This window comes from Hemitrygon akajei, chromosome 2 (genome assembly GCF_048418815.1).
Source record: "Hemitrygon akajei chromosome 2, sHemAka1.3, whole genome shotgun sequence".
Lineage (NCBI taxonomy): Eukaryota > Metazoa > Chordata > Chondrichthyes > Myliobatiformes > Dasyatidae > Hemitrygon > Hemitrygon akajei.
Genome location: NC_133125.1, coordinates 108,648,431 through 108,668,620, shown reverse-complemented (window position 1 = coordinate 108,668,620; position 20,190 = coordinate 108,648,431). Strand labels below are relative to the sequence as shown.

At 39.4% G+C, this 20,190-nt stretch overlaps 1 protein-coding gene across 1 annotated transcript in view; it reads right to left on the bottom strand.

The window, feature by feature from the left end:
• LOC140715228 (cilium assembly protein DZIP1-like) overlaps positions 1-20,190 on the bottom strand; it is a 176,613-nt gene that overhangs the window by 133,738 nt on the left and 22,685 nt on the right. The window contains exons 3-5 of the mRNA XM_073027121.1: positions 8,312-8,396; positions 7,560-7,666; positions 3,114-3,272 (exon numbers count right to left, since the gene is read on the bottom strand). Of these exons, the coding sequence (XP_072883222.1) occupies positions 3,114-3,272; positions 7,560-7,666; positions 8,312-8,396 (351 nt within the window). The remainder of the gene's footprint in view (positions 1-3,113; positions 3,273-7,559; positions 7,667-8,311; positions 8,397-20,190) is intronic.

Sequence of the window (20,190 nt, the reverse complement as noted above, 5' to 3'; positions counted from 1 at the left end):
AGCATAAAAAGAAGTGGTCCCAACACCAACCGCGGTCCTTATATTCCCACTCTCTGCCTCCTACCAATGCTCTAACCATGTTAGTACTTTTCCTGTAATATCATGGGCTCTTAACCTGGTAAGCAGCCTCATGTGTGACACCTTGTCAAAGGCCTTCTGAAAGTCCAAATATACAACATCCACTACATCCCCTTTATCTATCCTACTTGTAATCTCCTCAAAGAATTCCCACAGGTTCGTCAGGCAGGATTTTCCCTGGAGGAAACCATGCTGACTTTGTACTATCTTGTCCTGTGTCACCAAGTACTCCATCACCTTATCCTTAACAATTGACTCTAATATCTTCCCAACCACTGAGATCAGGCTAATTGGTCTATAATCTCCTTTCTGCTGCCTTCCTCCTTTCATAAAGAATGGAGTGACATTTGCAATTTTCCAGTCCTCTGGCACCATGCCAGAGTCCAATGATTTTTGAAAGATTATTTCTAATGCCATCACAATCTCTGACGCAGCCTCTTTCAGAACCCTAAAGTGCAGTTCATCTGGTCCAGGTGGCTTATGTATCTTTAGGCCTTTCAGCTTTTTGAGCACCTTCTCCCTTGTAACAGTAACTGCACCCACTTCTCTTCCCTCACACCCTACAACATCTGGCACACTGCTAGTGTCTTCTATAGTAAAGACTGATGCAAAATACTCATTTAGTTCATCTGCCATCTCTTTGTCCCCCATTATTATTTCTCCTGCCACATTTTCTAGCAATCCCATATCCACTCTCATTTCTCTTTTATTTTTAACATACTTGAAAAAAACTTTCACTATCCACTTAGCTATTATTTGCCAGCTTGCTTTCATATTTCACCTTTTCCCCTCTGATGATTTTTTAGTTGCTTTCTGTAGGTTTTTAAAAACTTCCCAATCCTCTATCTTCCCACTAATTTTTGCTTTGTTGTATGCCCTTTCTTTTGCTTTTACAATAGCTTTGACTTCCCTTGTTGACCATAGTTGTACTATGTTACCATTTGAGTATTTCTTCATTTTTTGAATACATATGTCCAGCATCTTCCTCATTTTTCCAAGAAACGCTCACCATTGCTGCTCTGCTGACATCACTGCCAGCAGCTCCTTCCAATTTACTTTGGCCAACTCATTTCTCATACCACTGTAATTTCCCTTCCTCCACTGAAATACTGCTACATCAGACTTTACTTTCTCCCCATCAAATTTCAAGTTGAACTCAATCATATTGTGATCACTGGTTCCTAAGGATTCTTTTACCTTAAGCTCCCTGATCGCCTCTGGTTCATTACATAACACCCAATCCAGTATAGCTGATTCCCTAGCAGGCTCAATGACAAACTGCTCCAAAAAGCTATCTCTTAGGCATTCAACAAACTCACTCTCTTGAGATCCATTACCAACCTGATTTTCCCAATTGAGCTGCATGTTAAAATCTCCGAAGACTACCATAAAATTGCCCTTTGACACACCTTTTCTATTTCCTGTTGTAATCTGTGATCCACCTCCAAGCCACTGTTGGGAGGCCTGTATATAACTGCCATCAGGGTCCTTTTACCCTTGCAGCTTCTTAACTCAACCCAGAAGGATTCAACATCTTATGATCCTATGTCACATCTTTCTACTAGTTTGATGCCATTCTTTACCAGCAGAGCCATGCCACCCCCTCTGCCTACCTTCCTATCCCTCTGACATAACATGTAACCATAGACATTCAGCTCCCAACTACAACCATCCTTCAGCCATGATTCAGTGATGGCTACAATATCATACCTGGCAATCTGTAATAGTGCAACAAGAGTTTCAGTATTGGCTTGATCATAGGAGAAAGAGGAATGTCAATGGGACTTTTTCTGGCTGGAGATCAGTGGCTCTGAGACTTCTGCTATTTGTGAAATATGTAATTGGTCTAGATGAAAATGTGGATGAAGGGGTTAGTAAGTTCAAAAATAAATTAGAGATTGTTGGAGGTGTGGGTAGCGTAGGAGATTGCCAAAGGATACAGCAGTATATAGATCAGATGCAGATATGGACAGAGGAATCACACTTACAGTTTAATCCATCCAAATGTGAGGTGTTGCACTTTGGTAAATCAACTCTAAAGGGACAATACACTATTAATAGAAAATCCTGTAACAGTATTGAGGTACAGAGGGACCTTGGGATCCAAGTTCACAGCTCCCTGAAAGTATTTCTATAGGTTGACGGTGATTTTTTAAAAAAAGGCATATGACATGTTTGCCTTTAATTGTCATAGCACTGAGTTCAAGAGTCAGGAAAATATGCTGCAACTTTATAAAAGTCAAGTTAGACCACATCTGTCACTCCATTATAGGAAAGATGTGGAGGCTTTGTAAAAGGTGCAGAAGAGGTCATTAGGATGCTGTCTTGTTAACAAGGTATGTGTTACAAGGTGAGGTTAGACAAACCTTGTTGAAGTGGCAGAAACTGAGGCATGATAGAGGTTTATAAGATCATGCAAAGCAGAGAGTGGTGGGTATCTGAAAAACATTGCTAAGGTTAGTAGTGGATGCTCTTAGCAGGTACACGAACGTGCAAGGACAATGTGTAGGAAGAAGAGATTAACTTAATTAGGTATTTCATTAGTTCATCAAAACATCATGAGCCAAAGGGCTTGTCCCTGTGCTGTACTGTTCTATGTTCTCGTGCTAGTGTTATCAGCAAACTTACTAATCAAGACGCCTTGATTCGTATCCAGATTGTTAATATATACAACTGCAATGACCCAACATCAATCCCTGCAGTACAACACAAGTCACTGACGTAAAGTCTAAAAAAGCAACCCTCCTCAACTACCCTCTTGACTCCTTCCATTGAGCCAATTTAGTGCCCAATGTCTATCACGCTGGGTTTCAAATCCAGTGGCTGTTACATTATAAAATAACTATAACATTCACAAAACTGCAATAAAATTAAATAATATCAAAACTGTTTATACAGTAGTTTCATAGAGGAGAAATAATTTAGCAGTTTCTAGTCAAATAAACCAGAGTAAGAGCAAGAATTATTTTCAGCCATAAATCAGGAGTATACAAGTGATAGGAATTGCATTGATAGACTGACAGATAGTTACTTACAGTCTCCAACGCAGCATTCTTCTCAGTGATTTCTTTAAATACCTCAACAAACATTTCTTTCATTTTCTCCATCTCTCTGTTCAATTTAACTTTTTCTTCTTCCTTCCATCTTTCAAGGCTTTGTATTTTTTCTTCTTTCATCATTCTAGTTTCATGTTCCTACAATACATTATGCAATGATAAGTGCTAAAAATGCAAAGTGGGTTTAAAAGTTTATTCTGTTAATTTGCAGAAGGAAACAAAATCAGCCTCAGCCACCTCCACCCATGTCTACAACCTCCACTCCACCTCCACAGTTACAAGAGAAAATTCTCAGAGAAAAAGAGTTACAGAAATGTCATAATTACAAAACCACATTTTTGCACGGCAGTTTAGGAGTAGGGACAATATATGTTATACATTTTGCAGTTATACGTTTCGTGTGTGAGATGTATTATGTAGAGTTTTGTCAGGCTGGAAAGTGGGCAGCCTGGATTAGGGGTCCTGAGTTATAGGGGGAGGTTGGACATGCTGGATCTTTATTCCTTGGAGCGTAGGAGAATGAGCAGTGACCTCAAAGCAGATCAAAAAAATCATGAGGTATATGAATAAGGTGGAATGTCATACTCTTTTCTCTAGGATTTTTCTTGAGGGCACAGATAAAAGATAAGGAGGGAGAGATTTAAAAAAGACCTGTGAGGTAACTTTTGACTCATTTCACAAGGGTAGTGAGTACCAAGAATGAGCTAACAGAGGAAATGGTTGAGACGTGTATAGTTGCAACATTTAAGAGGCATTTGGATAGGTATATGGAGGGTGGGTTTTAGAGGGTGATGCCTGAATGTGGACAACGGGGACTAGCAGGGGGAATGCTGCAGTCAACCAATGAAGCTGAAGGACCTGTTTCTGTGCTGTATGACTGTGACTAAATGGGATTAGATTAATTAACAGTCATCAGGTTAATGAGTTTGACAATCAGCATGAGTCAAAAGGCTTGTCCCCTGCTGTACTGTTTCTGTTCTATGACAAGGTTAAGGTGGAGCAGCTATTTCAGTAGCCGTTTTAAAAACAGCCTTGAAAACAAAGTGCTGCTGTTGAGGTTAAAGTATGGGTTTTGGTGAAACTCGGGCGTGAATAGCAACAAGATCAGGCAAGTTTAGATTTTTAATTTTCCTTGTTGTTAAAAAGGGCTGTGTTTGTAGTTAGTAGAATGGTATACTCTCATGCTGCGATGTAGGCAATTCTAGAGAAATCAGGTGTCCTGATGACTGTGTCTGCAGGTAACGTGTCCACCTAATTTTACCAGAGGGTTTGAGCTATAAGGAGAGACTAGACAGGTTGCAGCATTTTCCTTTCAGAACCAGATGCTGAGAAGTGAACTTACAGAGGTATATAAAATCACAAGGGGCATAGATAAAATGAATAGTCAATTATTTTACCCAGGAGAGTGGAGTCTAAACCTTGAAGCCATAGATTTCAGGTGGGAAGGGAAAGTTATTTCATACACAGGGTTGTGGGTATGTAAAATGAGCTGCCACGGGAAGCTGTAGAGGCAGATACAATTACAACGTTTAAAAGTCAGCAGAACAGGAACATGATAAGGAAAAGTTTAGAGAGATATACAAACTAAAGAACATCAGTCATAACAATCATTGTAAAATGCTGAGAGGACACATGGAAACAGAGCGGGTTACTGTCGGAAAGTCCCATAACTCTCTACGTAGGCACTTCAGTGTTTGAACCATCTGGTCCAGGTGACTTCAGACCTTTCAGCTTCCCAAGCACCTTCTTCTTAGTAATAGTAACTACACTCACTTTGACCCCCCCCCCCCGACACTCTCGAATATCTTCTCCCTCTCAAACTACAGGGTAAATTCCATTATATTATGATCACCGCTTCCTCAGTGTTCATTTAGCCTAAGCTTCCTAATCAAAACTGGTTCATTATACTACACCCAATCCAAAAATGTCTTTTTCCTAGTGGGTTCAACCACATGCAATTCTAAAAATGTATCTTGTAGGCTTTCTACAAATGCCCTCTCTTGGTATCCGACACAAACCTGATTTTCCCAATCTACCTTCATAAAGACTATCAGAACTTTGCCCCTTTTACATGCCTTTTCAATCTCCCATTGTAATTTGTACCCCACATCCTGGCATCCAACATGAATAAAGCAAATTTCTTTTGGGAATTTGTTAGAGTAAGGATAGTCCAGAAATTAAATGCATGAATCAAGCTCAATAACAGGACCTGCTAAACATAGATTTGCAGCAGCTACTTGCAGGCAATTCCATATTTTTGAAGTGGGAGTCTTTTATAAAGTGAATCAGTGAGTGTCATGGTCCAGACCGGTTCCCCTTTAAATTTAGTTAGGTTGCGTTATGATCCGGACCATTGACTCCTTGTTCCCTTCTAATTCCGTTTCACGTGTCCTTTGAGCTTGGCCATTAAGGTGATCTACTCTCGACCCGAACCGGCAGCTTATAAGCCTCTGGCTTTAGCCATTTGGGGCGAGAGTGTTAGGAAATATTAGCAAGTCGTCGTTGCTACTACAAGTCAGAGTTATCTAGCCCGCATCGGAGTGCCGGCAATTCGCCTTCATTCGCCAGACTGGGTTCGGGCAAGGTCAAACTGCCAGGGGTGAGTTGAAGGCGGAGTCCTGACTCGACATTCAAGCCCAGTGTCCGTGTCTGTCACTCGAAGAAGAGTCCCGGCTCGGTGCCTGAGTTGAAGGTGGAGTCCTGGCTCGACATTCCTGTCCTGTGTTTGGTGTCCACGTTTCTGGCAGCGGCGATCCATGATGTCCACGTTCTGGCTGCTGCGATTCAAGGTCCTAGTCTCCAAGTCCAAGGTCCGTGCTGATCCAAGTTCCAGTGTCCAAGTCCAAGGTCCGCGGCGGTCCCAGTCCCCGGGGTCCCAGTCGTGGCCACGATGATCCAAGTTCCCAAAGTCCAAGTCCAAGGTCCGCGGCGGTCCATGTTCCCAGTGTCTAAGTCATGGCCGTGGTGATCCAAGTTCCCAGTCTCCAAGTCCAAGGTCCGCGCTGATCCAAGTTCCCAAAGTCCAAGTCCAAGGTCCGCGGCGGTCCCAGTCCCCGGGGTCCCAGTTGTGGCCACGATGATCCAAGTTCCCAAAGTCCAAGTCCAAGGTCTGTGGCGGTCCATGTTCCCAGTGTCTAAGTCATGGCCGTGGTGATCCAAGTTCCCAGTCTCCAAGTCCAAGGTCCGCGCTGATCCAAGTTCCCAAAGTCCAAGTCCAAGGTCTGTGGCGGTCCCAGTCCCCAGGGTCCCAGTCATGGCCACGATGATCCAAGTTCCCAGTTTCCAAGTCCAAGGTCCGCGGCGATCCAAGTCCCTAGTCTCCTAGTCAGAGGTTCGTGTTCCTCTTTGGCCTCCTTGATTTCCCGATTCTCTGTGTAGTGAGTAAAAAACACTATTTTATTGAACCTAAGAAAGACGTGTTTGTGTCCTGCTTGTGGGTCCTCTCCCAGCATCCTTGCCCCCACTGTGTGACAGTGAGAGTTCAGGGCCAATGTGTTCCCGTAAGGGTGAAGGGTAGGGATGGAAATTCCATAGAAAGCGGCATGTCAAGGGATATGAACAGTTTGGTAAAGATATGGGAGGGGTGCAGCAGTAAAAATGGAGCAGGTACTTCAGGAGTATAGGAGTGCTGATGTTCGGAGAGACCTGAAAGAGGTGCTAGAAGTGGATAGGGTAGTCAAAAAACTTTAGATATGCTTGGTTTTACGCACTGTGGCGTTGTGTACAGAGGTGGAATGTTATGCTGCAGATGTACAAATATTTGTTAGACTGTGTACATTTCTGCTTGCCACACTACAGGATGGATGTGGTAGAGATAAAAAATTGAGAAGAGACTCAGCAGGGAGTTGCTTAGATTAAAGGTCTATAGTTCCAAGGAGAGATGGGTCTTACTTTTACATGGAGAGGTGGTTGCCAGAGGTGGCAATGGAGGCAAATACTGGCATTTAAGAGGATCTTAGTTAGGCATATGAACATGCAGAGAATGGAGTGATATAGCATTGTGTAGGCAGAAAGGATTCACTTATTTAATTTTATTAATTACCAACTTTAATTGATGGAAAGTTAAAATAACCTACTATCACAACCTTATTTTTCTTGCAAGCACCTGCTATCTCTATACAAATTTGCATGTCTAAATGCTGCTGACTATTGGAAGGTTGGCAATGTAGCTCCATTAATGTGGTCATTCCTTTTTTTTACTCTTCAGTTCCACCCATATATCCCCTCTGAGCATTGTCATGACAGTTTTTCTGATGAGCAACGCTACCCCTCCCCATTTAATACCTCCCCCTACATATTTGTTCTTCCATTACTCGTTAGCTCTTTTAGGCTTGTTATATTGTCCCTTCAAAGTGATTGGCCCTTTATTATTAAAGTTCTACCCCCACAGCTTCAGGATGAGAATTTGCAGTTTATTGTACGTACCTGAGAATGCTTTGCAATTTCCAGTTGAGACTGAGTATCTTGTAGTTGCTTTTTCAATTGATCTATTTCAGCTTGCATTTTATCGGATTGTTTCTTCTTCTGTTGATCTGTTAATATAACAATCACACTATGACAAAGAAATCTTAACATTTTTGAATGCATATGTAATCTTAATATTTGAAATAAAACTTTCCATACAGTCACACAAAAAGACCATGCACAAGACAGAAAAATCCGAAAGGATGAAAATCCTTTAGAAATCAACTAATCTGCTCACTTTAGAAAATACAATTGAGGTGGCTACAAACAATTATTAAATATGGGGGGGTGGAATTAGCTTACTTATGAACCCACATTTTGGAATATATAACAGGAAAAATTTTTGTCAAGCAGGAATACTGTATCTAGAAATAACATTTATTACTAAATGCCTTTTAACCATTATAACTGTTTCCAGCTCAGTGAAAAACTTATCAGTCAGGTCTCTTTAACTTCTCCCTCCATTCTATCTCTTCCCCCCTCCCCCCCATCTTCAATGGGAAAATGAATCTAACTATCCATCTATCAAAATCCCAAGTTATTTAATTAACTAAATTTAAGTTTGCCTGATCAGTTGAAATCTGAGTTTTTCACTCCAGTAACTTGCACAACACTGGCCTCATTCCCGCTCCAGCCTGGACAAATGTATATGAATTTTGAAGGTAGATGCCAATCTAAATTCAAATATCTTGTCAAAGATAATGAGCACTCACCAACATCAATTTGATCTGGATGTCGACGTAGTATGTGACTTCTCATAAAAAAATAGTTGATGAAAGTTTTGTCACAATATTGGCACTGTAAATAAAACAGAAAATCACTGCATCCAGCCAAAAAGAAATTAATCTACAAGTGAATTTACTTCCTCATTATGAATCAATAATAATTCATTAAGCAAACTGACATTTATATCTAGTTTTAAAATGAATATTGTAAACATTAATCAATACCAAAAGATACAGCCTAGTGTGCCCTCTTGTGGTGTCAATCACAAGATCTCAAGATTCAAATAAACCACAGTCTGTTTTGGTTTGTTTTCATCATTTTAAGATTGAAGATCAAATAATGCAACAGGCAAGAAAACAGAGAGTTTTCAAAGTTGAGAAATCTGAGCTCCGTTTTTATGAAGATTATCCAAAGGAGGTAATGGAACAAAGATCAAAATTTGCTCTGGTAATGAAACAGGCATATGATAAGAAATTGTTTCCTTCCTTGTGTTACCCAACAAGAATTAAAGTTTTTCCTCCCGATTCTCCTCCTTGTATATTTTTTTATCCTAAAATTGCACTGGCGTTTGTTCAAACTATACCTGCTGCAGCTGCCGATTGAACTGTCTGGAAGATTGTTTGGTTATCTGCATTAGCATTTCGGAAAGAAGATTTATGAAGGCTGATTTATGAAGATTTATTTCATTGAGAGACTATTAAAAGAAGATTAGGGGACTTGTTCATTATTGCATATCATCGTTTTTTTGGAAAGAAGATTCATGGTTCAAGTATGACTGTTTAAACGGTTATTCGGACATTCGACTGAGAAAAAGAAGATATAAGGACTTATTCCTTTAACCTAATATCTGGTTAGATGTCCTTTTTGTTTCTTTCTTAATTAACTAACTGGCAGTTTTTCCTACTAATAGGGCTATTTCCTTTTTTTATATATTCTTAGCGGAGGTTTCAATTATTTACATAATATCATTAGTTGGTTTTTTTGAAAGTTTAGTTGTGTTAAATATGCTATTAATGTTTCTTGCTTTTTTTGCTCTTTTCAAAAATTGTGTTGATCTGTTATTAAACACTATGCTTGGTTTCTCTAGGTAATATATTTTAGATCCTAACAACTGCTTTTTTTAATTTCTTTTCAATATATTAGTATGTTTTTATGTAATAGAATATTATAGCATCTTATAACTGAATTTAAAGCTTTTTTAGGGATCAGAATGTGTGGAGCAGGTTAAGACCTACAAGTATCTGGGAGTACAGTTAGACGAGAAGCTAGACTGGACTGCCAACACAGATGCCTTGTGCAGGAAGGCACAGAGTCGACTGTACTTCCTAAGAAGGTTGGCGTCATTCAATGTCTGTAGTGAGATGCTGAAGATGTTCTATAGGTCAGTTGTGGAGAGCGCCCTCTTCTTTGTGGTGGCGTGTTGGGGAGGAAGCATTAAGAAGAGGGACGCCTCACGTCTTAATAAGCTGGTAAGGAGGGCGGGCTCTGTCGTGGGCAAAGTACTGGAGAGTTTAACATCGGTAGCTGAGCGAAGGGCACTGAGTAGGCTACAGTCAATTATGGATAACTCTGAACATCCTCTACATAGCACCATCCAGAGACAGAGAAGCAGTTTCAGCGACAGGTTACTATCGATGCAATGCTCCTCAGACAGGATGAAGAGGTCAATACTCCCCAATGCCATTAGGCTTTACAATTCTACCGCCAGGACTTAAGAACTTTTTAAAAGCTATTATTAATGCTTTTTGAGATAGTGATTTAGATGCATATCATATTTTTTTTTACTGAGTTAAGTATTGTATGTAAGTAGTTTTGCTACAACAAGTGTATGGGACATTGGAAAAAAAAGTTGAATTTCCCCATGGGGATGAATAAAGTATCTATCTATCTATCTATCTATTTAAGATGGCGCTGGTTTTTAAGAGATAATAATTTTTCAGTTTTCTCTGTTTAAAAAAGATTAAATATAAACATGGGATAGTTTGTAGATGCTGGAATGTATACACTTAGTTGAGACTTTGTCGTTCCTCTTACAAGGTCAGTGGGTTCCATTTTTTTTTAACTAGGGGAGGGATAGAGAACCTTTTTAAACATTTTTTTGGACAGAGCAGTCTAGGCTTTGTTTTCTATCATAGGGTGCCTCCTTTTTTCTGGGCTGTGGGGGAGAGGGTGTGGGGTTAGAGTTAGGGTTTTTTTCCATTGGGTGGTTCCAGATCATGCGTGTTTTCCATGTGGTTGTATTCTTCATCGCCTCCATTTTTGATCATCCCGTTTTGGTATGTGCTCTGCGCATGTGTAAAGTAGAATAAAATTATAGTATGGTATCTAAATGGATTAATGTAATAAGTTGGAATGTACATGGTTGGAATCATCCTATCAAATGAAAAAAGACTTTTAAAATCATTAATCGATTCCAGCCTGATATAATTTTTGCCCAAGAGACACATATTAGGGCAGGAGATCAAGATGGATTTTTTAGATCGTGGAAAGGAATGTAATTTCACTCCACTTCTCAAAGTAAAACTAAAGGAGTGTCTATTTTTATTAAATCCAATATTTTATTCCTTCAAGAGGATATTAAGTCAGATTTTAATGGTAGATTTTTAATTATTAAAGGAATAATTTGTAACAGAAAAGTTGTTTTGGTCAATTTGTACGGTCCTAACTTAGATGATCCTTTTTTAAAAATATATTTGCTTTACTGCCTGATTTAAATGAATATATGTTGATAATGGGTGGGGATTTTAACCGTTGTTTAAATCCCTTGATTGACAAGAGCTCAACCAACCAGCAACTTCCAAATCGCTCTGCGTCACTTATTCATTCCTTTTTGACCAATTTTGGATTGAGTGAACTGTGGAGATATTTACAACCTGACGACAGAGAATATTCTTTTTTTTTCACGTTTATAGAAAATATTCGAGGATTGATTATATTATAGTCAACCCTCGCTTCTTGCCTAATGTTAAGAATTGTGAATATGATGCTATTGCTGTATCTGATCATGCGCCTTTGAGTTTGTCTTTCGAATTTGATGATGTCATCCTTGCCCGCCCACCTTGGCCCCTATCTCAGACATTATTGCAGAATTCTGACTTTGTTAGCTTTATTGAAACCCAGATGAAAGAATTTTTTCTTTTTAATGATATAGGGGGTATGTCTAAATTAATCATATGGGATACATTTAAAGCATTTTTACATGGTCAGATCATTTCTTATTCAGCTAAGCTTAAAAAAACAGACTAAAGTAGAATTAGATAAGATTTCAAAACAAATTAAAATATTTAGATAATATTCATCAGATTTCCCCTAACATTGACTTATTTAAACAAAGGGTGGAACTTCAATCACAATACAATTTGTTATTAACTCATCCTATTGAAGGCTACTTGCTTAAGCTAAAAAGTCAATTTTATATGTTTGGAGATAAAAATAATAAACTGCTTGCATCTGAATTAAAAACGGCCAGAGCCAAAAGGCAAATTTTGAAATTCCGTAAGAAAGATGGTACCCTGGGTTGGGAATATGAAGAAATTAATAAGATTTTTCAAGATTTTTATACTGAACTTTATAAATCTCAATTTCCAGTAGATTCTTCTAAAATGAATGCTTTTTTTTTTACAAAAGATTGCTTTTCCTCAAATTTCTGTTGAGGTTCAAAAAACTCTTGATGCCCAAATTACTGAAGCCAACATTCATAAGGCTATATTTTCAATGCAATCTGGTAAGGCTCCTGGACTTGATGGCTACCTTGTAGAATTTTATTAAAAAATTGGAAAATTGCTCTCTCTGTATATGTTGGAAATGTTTAAGAACTCTTTTGTGAAAGGTGATTTACCCTCTACTTTTTATGAGGCTTCTATTTCTTTAATTCTTAAAAAGGATAAAGACCATACTGATTGTGCCTCATATAGACCTATTTCATTATTGAACGTTGATGCTAAGATCCTGTCAAAGATAATGGCCAATTGGTTGGAAAATATTTTGGGTAAAATTATTTTTAAAGATCAAACAGGCTTTATAAAGGGTTGTTATTCTTTTTCAAATGTTTGGAGATTATTTAACATTGTATACTTGTCTTCTTTTAAAACTCCACAATGCGTTGTCTCTTTGGATGCTGAAAAAGCATTCGATCGAGTCAAATGGAAATAGTTATTTAATGTTTTAGAGAAATTTGGTTTTGATGTTAATTTTAATAATTGGATTAGAATGATATATAAAACTCCTATTACTACTGTTATTATTAATAACTGTAGATCCCCTTTTTTCCAGCTCTCACGGGGAGCAAGACAAGGTTGTCTATTAAGTCCTTTGTTATTTAACTTAATATCCATATAGTCAAAATGATGATTTTTACCAAAGTTTTTATATTTATTTCAGAATATCCTTTTTTTTGACTAAGAAGTTTTTTGATCGAATTGATTCTATTATCTCATCTTTTATTTGGAATGATAAAAGACCAAGAATTAGTAAATGTCACTTTCAAAAATTGAAAAAGGATGGAGGTCTTGCTTTGCCTAATTTAAGAATGTATTACTGGGCTGTTAATGTGTGATATATGTCCTTTTGGTTACACTGGGTTGATAAGAACGAGCGGCCAATTTGGGTAGATTTGGAATTGAAAGCTGTGAAACAGTTTTAACTTCGTTATTGGGAGCTGCTCTACCTATACAATTAGATAAAGTTGCTAATTTAAATTTATACCCTGTGATTAAGTATTTGGCTCCAGTTCCATAATTTTTCTAATCTTAAAAAATTTTAACTTTGTAGTTTATCAAAATTAGTTTTTTAAGCCTTCTTTGAGTGATCCAATTTTTTTTACTTTGGAAAAATAAAGGTATTAATTCTTTTTTAGATTGTTATGAGTGATGAACAGACCTGATGGACAATGGGGTACAGAGTTACCATCCCCCCCGAGAAACACGAACTATTACTGTTGTTATGCTGACCATGAGAAAGAGAGACAAAAAACAGGCAAGAACATCGGCGACAGATGAGAGAGAGGGGGAAATTGCTGATTAACCGTATTGTGACTCCTTTTTGAATTATTTACTGTTTCGCTGCAAGGGCAATAGTTTGCTCATAAACATTCCTCAATGGACTGAAGGAGCGGCCTGATTTGATGGACACAGTCATTCAGGATTGATGGATAGCTGAGTCCCCGTTAGTAGGGATAAAAAGACAGGTCTGGAGAGACACCCTTCAGACACGCCAGTGGACACTGATTGAGTGTTGGGAACCCACAGAAAGGTGGGGGCTTCGGAGACCGAACCAGGAGATCAGTCAATAAAGCTCATAGTGTTACAGCAGGGCTGGTGGGGACTTGTGTGTGTGTCCACTCATGCCAGAGTGACGAGTCCACCACAGAAGAACGGTCTGGCTGAAGACCAGAGGGGTCATAGCTGAATGACCACCACAACATGATGGATTAAGAAAGCAAAGGAAGGTTTGGCTGCTGTAGTTGTTACATCTCACTCGCTCTCTCTCTCTCTCTCTCTCTCTCTCTCCAACGATTACAACTCAACAAGCATAACTACCTCAGCACTCATGAACTGAACTGAACTTAATATTCTATGACAATTTATTTACTCCTAGACATCGATAGAGCTTGTTTATTATTGCTTATTATTATTATTCCTACACTTTTAGGTTTATTACTGCTACCTTGTGTTATATGTATATTTGCATTATTGTTATGGTTTTGCTTATTTTTATTAATAAACACCTTTAAATATAGTACCACCAGACTCCAACGGATTCTTCTTTCTCTGCTGGTTAGACACCTATTTACGGGGTATGTAACAAATTGGGGCCTCGTCTCGAGATTTGATTACCAAATTAGGGGGCCAGTGAATCGGGATAAAAGTCCCTTATCTGATCTGGTTGTGAGATTAACCAGACAGGAAACCAGCAGAGATGGACATTGTCAAATTTTTAAAAGACCCGACTGCAGGGGCATTAGAGGTTGCCAGGAAGGCTGAATTGGTGAATGTTGCGAAACGATTAGATCTCCCAGAGGTGAAATCGTCGATGAGAAAGGTGGATATACAGAGAGAAATAGCTATGCATTATGTATCCAAGGGTGTGTTCACACCAGATGTATTGGACCTGTTCCCTGAGACGAAACCAGCCGAGGGGGAGGTTCAGTTAGAGATAGAAAAATTAAGGTTGGTTGAGAAGGAGAAGAAGAGGCAGCATGAACTTCGGATAAGGCAACTGGAAGCAGAGAGAGAAGCTGCAGAGGCGATGCTGAGAGGCGAAGAGAGGATGCTGAGAGGCGAAGAGAGGATGCTGTGAGGCGAAGAGAGGATGCTGTGAGGCGAAGAGAGGATGCTGTGAGGCGAAGGGAGGATGCTGAGAGGCGAAGGGAGGAAGCTGAAAGGAGGAGAAAGGAAGCTGAAAGGCAGAAGGAGGAAAGGGAGAAAGAGAGGCAGCATGCGCTGGAAATAGAGAAGTTAAAGGTACAGCAGCGAAGAGACCGGGCGGCAGACCCAAATGAGGGGTTCAAGATTGGTCAGGAGATCCAGTTGGTACCTCCATTCGAGGAGATGGATGTTGATAAGTTCTTCCTCCATCTTGAGAAAGTGGCTGTGAATCAGAACTGGCCTGAGGGAAAATGGGTTGTTCTGGTACAGATCGTACTTAGGGGGAAGGCTCAGCAAGCGTATTCGGCATTGTCTATGGATGAGTCTAGGGACTATGAGGAAGTTAAAAGGGCTGTATTGAGGAGTTACGAGTTGGTGCCAGAGGCATACCGGCAGAAGTTCCGGAACTTGAGAAAGCCGTCGAACCACACGTATTTAGAGTTTGCCCGTGAGATGCAAATATATTGTGAGCGTTGGTGCACCTCAAAAGGGGTTGATGAAGATTATGATAAACTGTTACAGTTAATACTGATGGAGCAATTTAAAAGTTGTATCACAGAGAGTATGAAGACGTACTTGGATGAGAAGGAGACAGAGACTCTGTCTGCGACTGCCAAGTTAGCAGACGAGTACGCCTTAATCCACAAGTCAAAGTTTTCCTCAAATAAGAGTTTCTAGAGAGGCAGTAGGGATGTCAGAGAAAGCCCACCGGCTAAGGCAGAAAATAAGCCGGGAGCTAGTGGAAAAGGTGAGGAGGAAGAAAAGCAGGCCGGCAGGAAGGTTCCTAGCTTTACCTGTTATAATTGTGGGAAAGCTGATCATATAGCATCTAAATGCTTTGCTCCGAAGAAGGAGATGGGAAAAGGGAAAACAGCAGTCCCTACAGGTTGCATTGAGTCGGTCAGTAGATCGATGAGGAAGGCAAAGGTAGATAGAGCACAAGAGGGGCGTGAGAAGTTTATCTCAGAAGGTTGGTGTCTGTGAAGGAAGGAGAAACCCCAGTTCCAGTGCGGATCTGGAGAGATACTGGGGCTGGTCAGTCATTGATTTTAAGGAAGGTATTAGATTTTGGTTCTGAGACTGAGACTGGGGAGGTTGTGTTAAGAGGTATCGGAAAAGGGACAGAGGCTGTACCTTTGCACGGGATATTTCTGAAATGTGACCTGGTATCTGGACCAGTCAAAATAGGGGTGCGGTTGAAACTACCGATGGACGGCATAGATGTCCTACTTGGTAATGATCTGGCAGGTGGTGACGTGTGTTCAGCAGTGAAACTGACAAGCAAGCCTGTAAGTGCTGAGGACCCGCCCATAGATTCCAAGACTTATCCGGCATGTGCAATCACTCGCAGCATGTCTAGAAAGGCGGCTGAGAAAGGAGCCAGTTTATATGAGTCCAGTGTTGATTGGCAGAGACGTTTTTACCGACCCTGTACCAAGAGGGGTTAGAGGGTGGTAAAACGGAGGATAGTGGGGTGAAAGAGAGTAAAGAAGAGGAGGTAGATCTACCCTTAGCCAGGAGGGAATTTATAAAGAAACAGATATGGCAGTTAGAAGGTCCAGGGTTGGACACGGACGATCTGTCTGGCTTGACAGAGCAGTTTGCAGTTGAAGAATTTAAATATATTCCCGATAATGATGTAAGGGCTGTCCTAGATGAAAAGGATGCCGCTACCTTGAGGGAGTCTGCTGGGTTAGCAGACAAGATTGTTTTAACCTGCAAGGTTGAGTTTACTCTGGATGGGAGTTGTCCAGAGAGTAACTGGGAGGATCAGGGGAACTTAGAATTTGAAAAGGGGACTGGTATTGAAAGCCTGGAAGAGGTAGATGTCCCATTTGCTTGTGTTCAGGGTGTGAAGGGTGTGGATGCACAGGGTACTGAACCTAGTATTGAAACTCAGGAAAAGTCTGAGTTATCTGATTTAGTTGAAAAGGAATGCAGTCCTTTTGGGTCAGATGGACTTGGTTCAGTGAAGAAAGGGTTAACCTTGGTACCAGTGGAAAGTGAGAATTCTCAGTTGTTTGTGTTAGAAGGTGTGTTAAAAGTTAATGATGAGATGAAAGCTGGTGATGTGAATATTATTGAAGGAGAAGGGAAAGGTGTTGTTCCTAAATTGAATAAAGAAAATTTAAAGTCAAGTTTGGTGTCAGAACTGTTGACAAAAGTGAAGGGACCGTTAACTGAACAATGGCTTGTGAACAAGGTGCCTGTGAATCAATTACAGTTTGTTTGGAAATTTAAAGATAGACAACTCGCTGATGTTATCCAAGTATGTGATTTGGAGAGGCAGAACTTGAAATGTTGTTTTGACCAAGAGGGATCATTTGCCGCTGTTAAACTGAAAACAAATAGAATGAAAGATCCTGAAGATAAAATTAATGACTTGCTTAAAATTAACGAATTGTGTGGAAGTTCAGCAAATGGGCTTAGTTTGGAAAACATTGGTGATAAGATAGCTCCTGTGAAAGGAGTCTGTGAAGGCCTATTCCACACTGGTGAGCAAGCTAACCACGTGAGAGTTAAGTGGAAAAGGGACAAAGGTTGACTAAATGCCGCTTTGAATAACAGGATCTGGTTTTGAGGGAATTTGACAAAGCATGTGAAAGACAACATCATGGAAGATTGAATGTTAAGTTTAAAATTAAAATAGAAATTAGTATTTGCACAAACTTTTGTAATGTACTATATTATAATCACAGATGTATTGGTTCACACTTTGTAATAGACACCTAAGCTAAGAACACAACCCCTTTAGTAACATGAAAAATAAAAATAGGCGGTTATTAAATTGGAGTCTGTTGTTACAGGAATTTGATATTAAAATACAACATGTAAAGGGGAGTGATAATGTTATTGCTGATTGTTTATCTAGATGTTAATTTGAACATGTATCTGTATTATTCTTGTAGTTAAGACAACTTCTGTATTTTGTTAAACTCTGTAATTCAGTCATGTGCTTTATTAGTTAATTTTCCCCCTGGTGAAAATTCCCAGAAGGATGGGGGTGTTATGAGTGATGAACAGACCTGATGGACAATGGGGTACAGAGTTAACCATCCCCCCCCCCGAGAAACATGAACTATTACTGTTGTTATGCTGACCATGAGAAAGAGAGACAAAAAACAGGCAAGAACATCGGTGACAGATAAGAGAGAGGGGGAAATTGCTGATTAACCGTATTGTGACTCCTTTTTGAATTATTTACTGTTTCGCTGCAAGGGCAATAGTTTGCTCATAAACATTCCTCAATGGACTGAAGGAGTGGCCTGATTTGATGGACACAGTCATTCAGGATTGATGGATAGCTGAGTCCCCGTTAGTAGGGATAAAAAGACAGGTCTGGAGAGACACCCTTCAGACACGCCAGTAGACACTGATTGAGTGTTGGAACCCACAAGAAAGGTGGGGGCTTCGGAGACCGAACCAGGAGATCGGTCAGTAAAGCTCACAGTGTTACAGCAGTGCCGGTGGGGACTTGTGTGTGTGTCCACTCATGCCAGAGTGACGAGTCCACCACAGAAGAACGGTCTGGCTGAAGACCAGAGGGGTCATAGCTTAATGACCACCACAACACGATGGATTAAGAAAGCAAAGGAAGGTTTGGCTGCTGTAGCTGTTACATCTCGCTCGCTCGCTCTCTCCAACGATTACAACTCAACAAGCATAACTACCTCAGCACTCATGAACTGAACTTTAAATTCTATGACAATTTATTTACCCCTAGACATCGATAGAGCTTGTTTATTATTGCTTATTATTATTCCTACACTTTTAGGTTTATTACTGCTACCTTGTGTTATATGTATATTTGCATTATTGATATGGTTTTGCTTATTTTTATTAATAAACACTTTTAAATATAGTACCACCAGACTCCAACGGATTCTTCTTTCTCTGCTGGTTAGACACCCAGTTACGGGGTACGTAACAAGATCTATTTAAAGAAGATAGACTGATGTCTTTTGAACAATTAGTACTCACACTTTTTACAATACTTTCAAGTTAGACATTTCTTACAAAAATATTTAAGTAATTTTCCTTACATATTGGATGCTGACCTGTTAGATACTATTACGAATATAAACCCTTTGATGAAGGGTTCCATTGGAAGCATTTATAATTTACTATTACAATGGGATAAGCGTCCTTCAGATTAAACAAGATTGGGAAAAGGAACTTAATTTGACTTTTATGACGGAGGACTGGACGCGGATTCTGAAGTTAGTTAACTCTTCTTCGATTTGTGCTAGTCATTCACTGATTCAATTTAAAATTGTATATCCTTACTATTTGACAAAGGAGAGATTATCTAAAATCTTTCCTAATGTTGATAGTTATTGTGATAGATGTAAAACTGAGACAGCTACGCTGACACACATGTCTCAGTCTTGTTCTATACTGGAACAGTTCTGGAAGTCAGTTTTTTCTACAATTTCTAAAGCACTTAAAATTAATTTACAACCTAACAAATTAACTGTGCTTTTTGGAATAATTCCTCAAAATATCCATGGTATTTCTTTGTCTGACCAACATATTATTGCGTTTGTTACATTGATAGCTAGGAGGGCCATTCTGTTGAAGTGGAAGGATAAGTCGGCTCCCACTCTGTCACAATGGTTCTCTCAAGTGATGTTATGTCCTAGTTTGGAGAAAATTAGAAGTCGAACCTTTGAATCTGTGTTTGATTTTGAGAAAAGATGGGGTTCATTTGCTCGTTACTACTATTTGAGTTAATTGATAGATTTCCTCCATGATCTAATCGTAAATTTTGTTTTTTTTTGCTGGTGGTTTGATGTTTATCTTTAGAAGCTTTTTGTATGATGCATGGCTCCAGGGTTGATCACCTAATGAGTTTTTTTTCTCTCACTTTGCTTTAGTAGGGTTTTTTTTCTTTTCTTTTTTTGTGGCACCATATTTTTCAATCTTTAAAACATTGTTTTTTTTCCTTTGAGACATTGTAAGTGTTACTTACTTTGGTGTGCTCTTGTTATTTTGGATAATAATAATAAAAAGATTTGAAAAGTAAATTTATTATCAAATTACATGCTATAAATGTCAGTAGATTAATTTTCTTGCTGGTATGCACATAGGAACAAATAAATTCATTACAGTTAATGAAAAACTACACACAAGCAATCACTGACAACAACCAATGTACAAAAGACAAACTGCAAATACGAAGAAATAATAAATAAATAATACTGAGAACATGAGTTGCAGAGACTTTGAAAGTGAGTCCATAAATTGTGGAATCAGTTAAGCACTAGGGTGAGTGAAGTTATTCACGCTGGTTCAGCAGCCTTTTGGTTGAAGGGAAATAAATGTTCCTGAACCTGGTGGTGTGGAACCCCAGGCTCCTGTACATCATTCCTGATAGCAGCAACAAGAAAACATGGCCTGGATGTTCGGGGTCCTTGATGATGGATGCTGCTTTCTTACGGCAATGCTCTTTGTAGATATTCTGAATGGTGGGGAAGGCTTTTCTTGTGTTGGACTGGGTG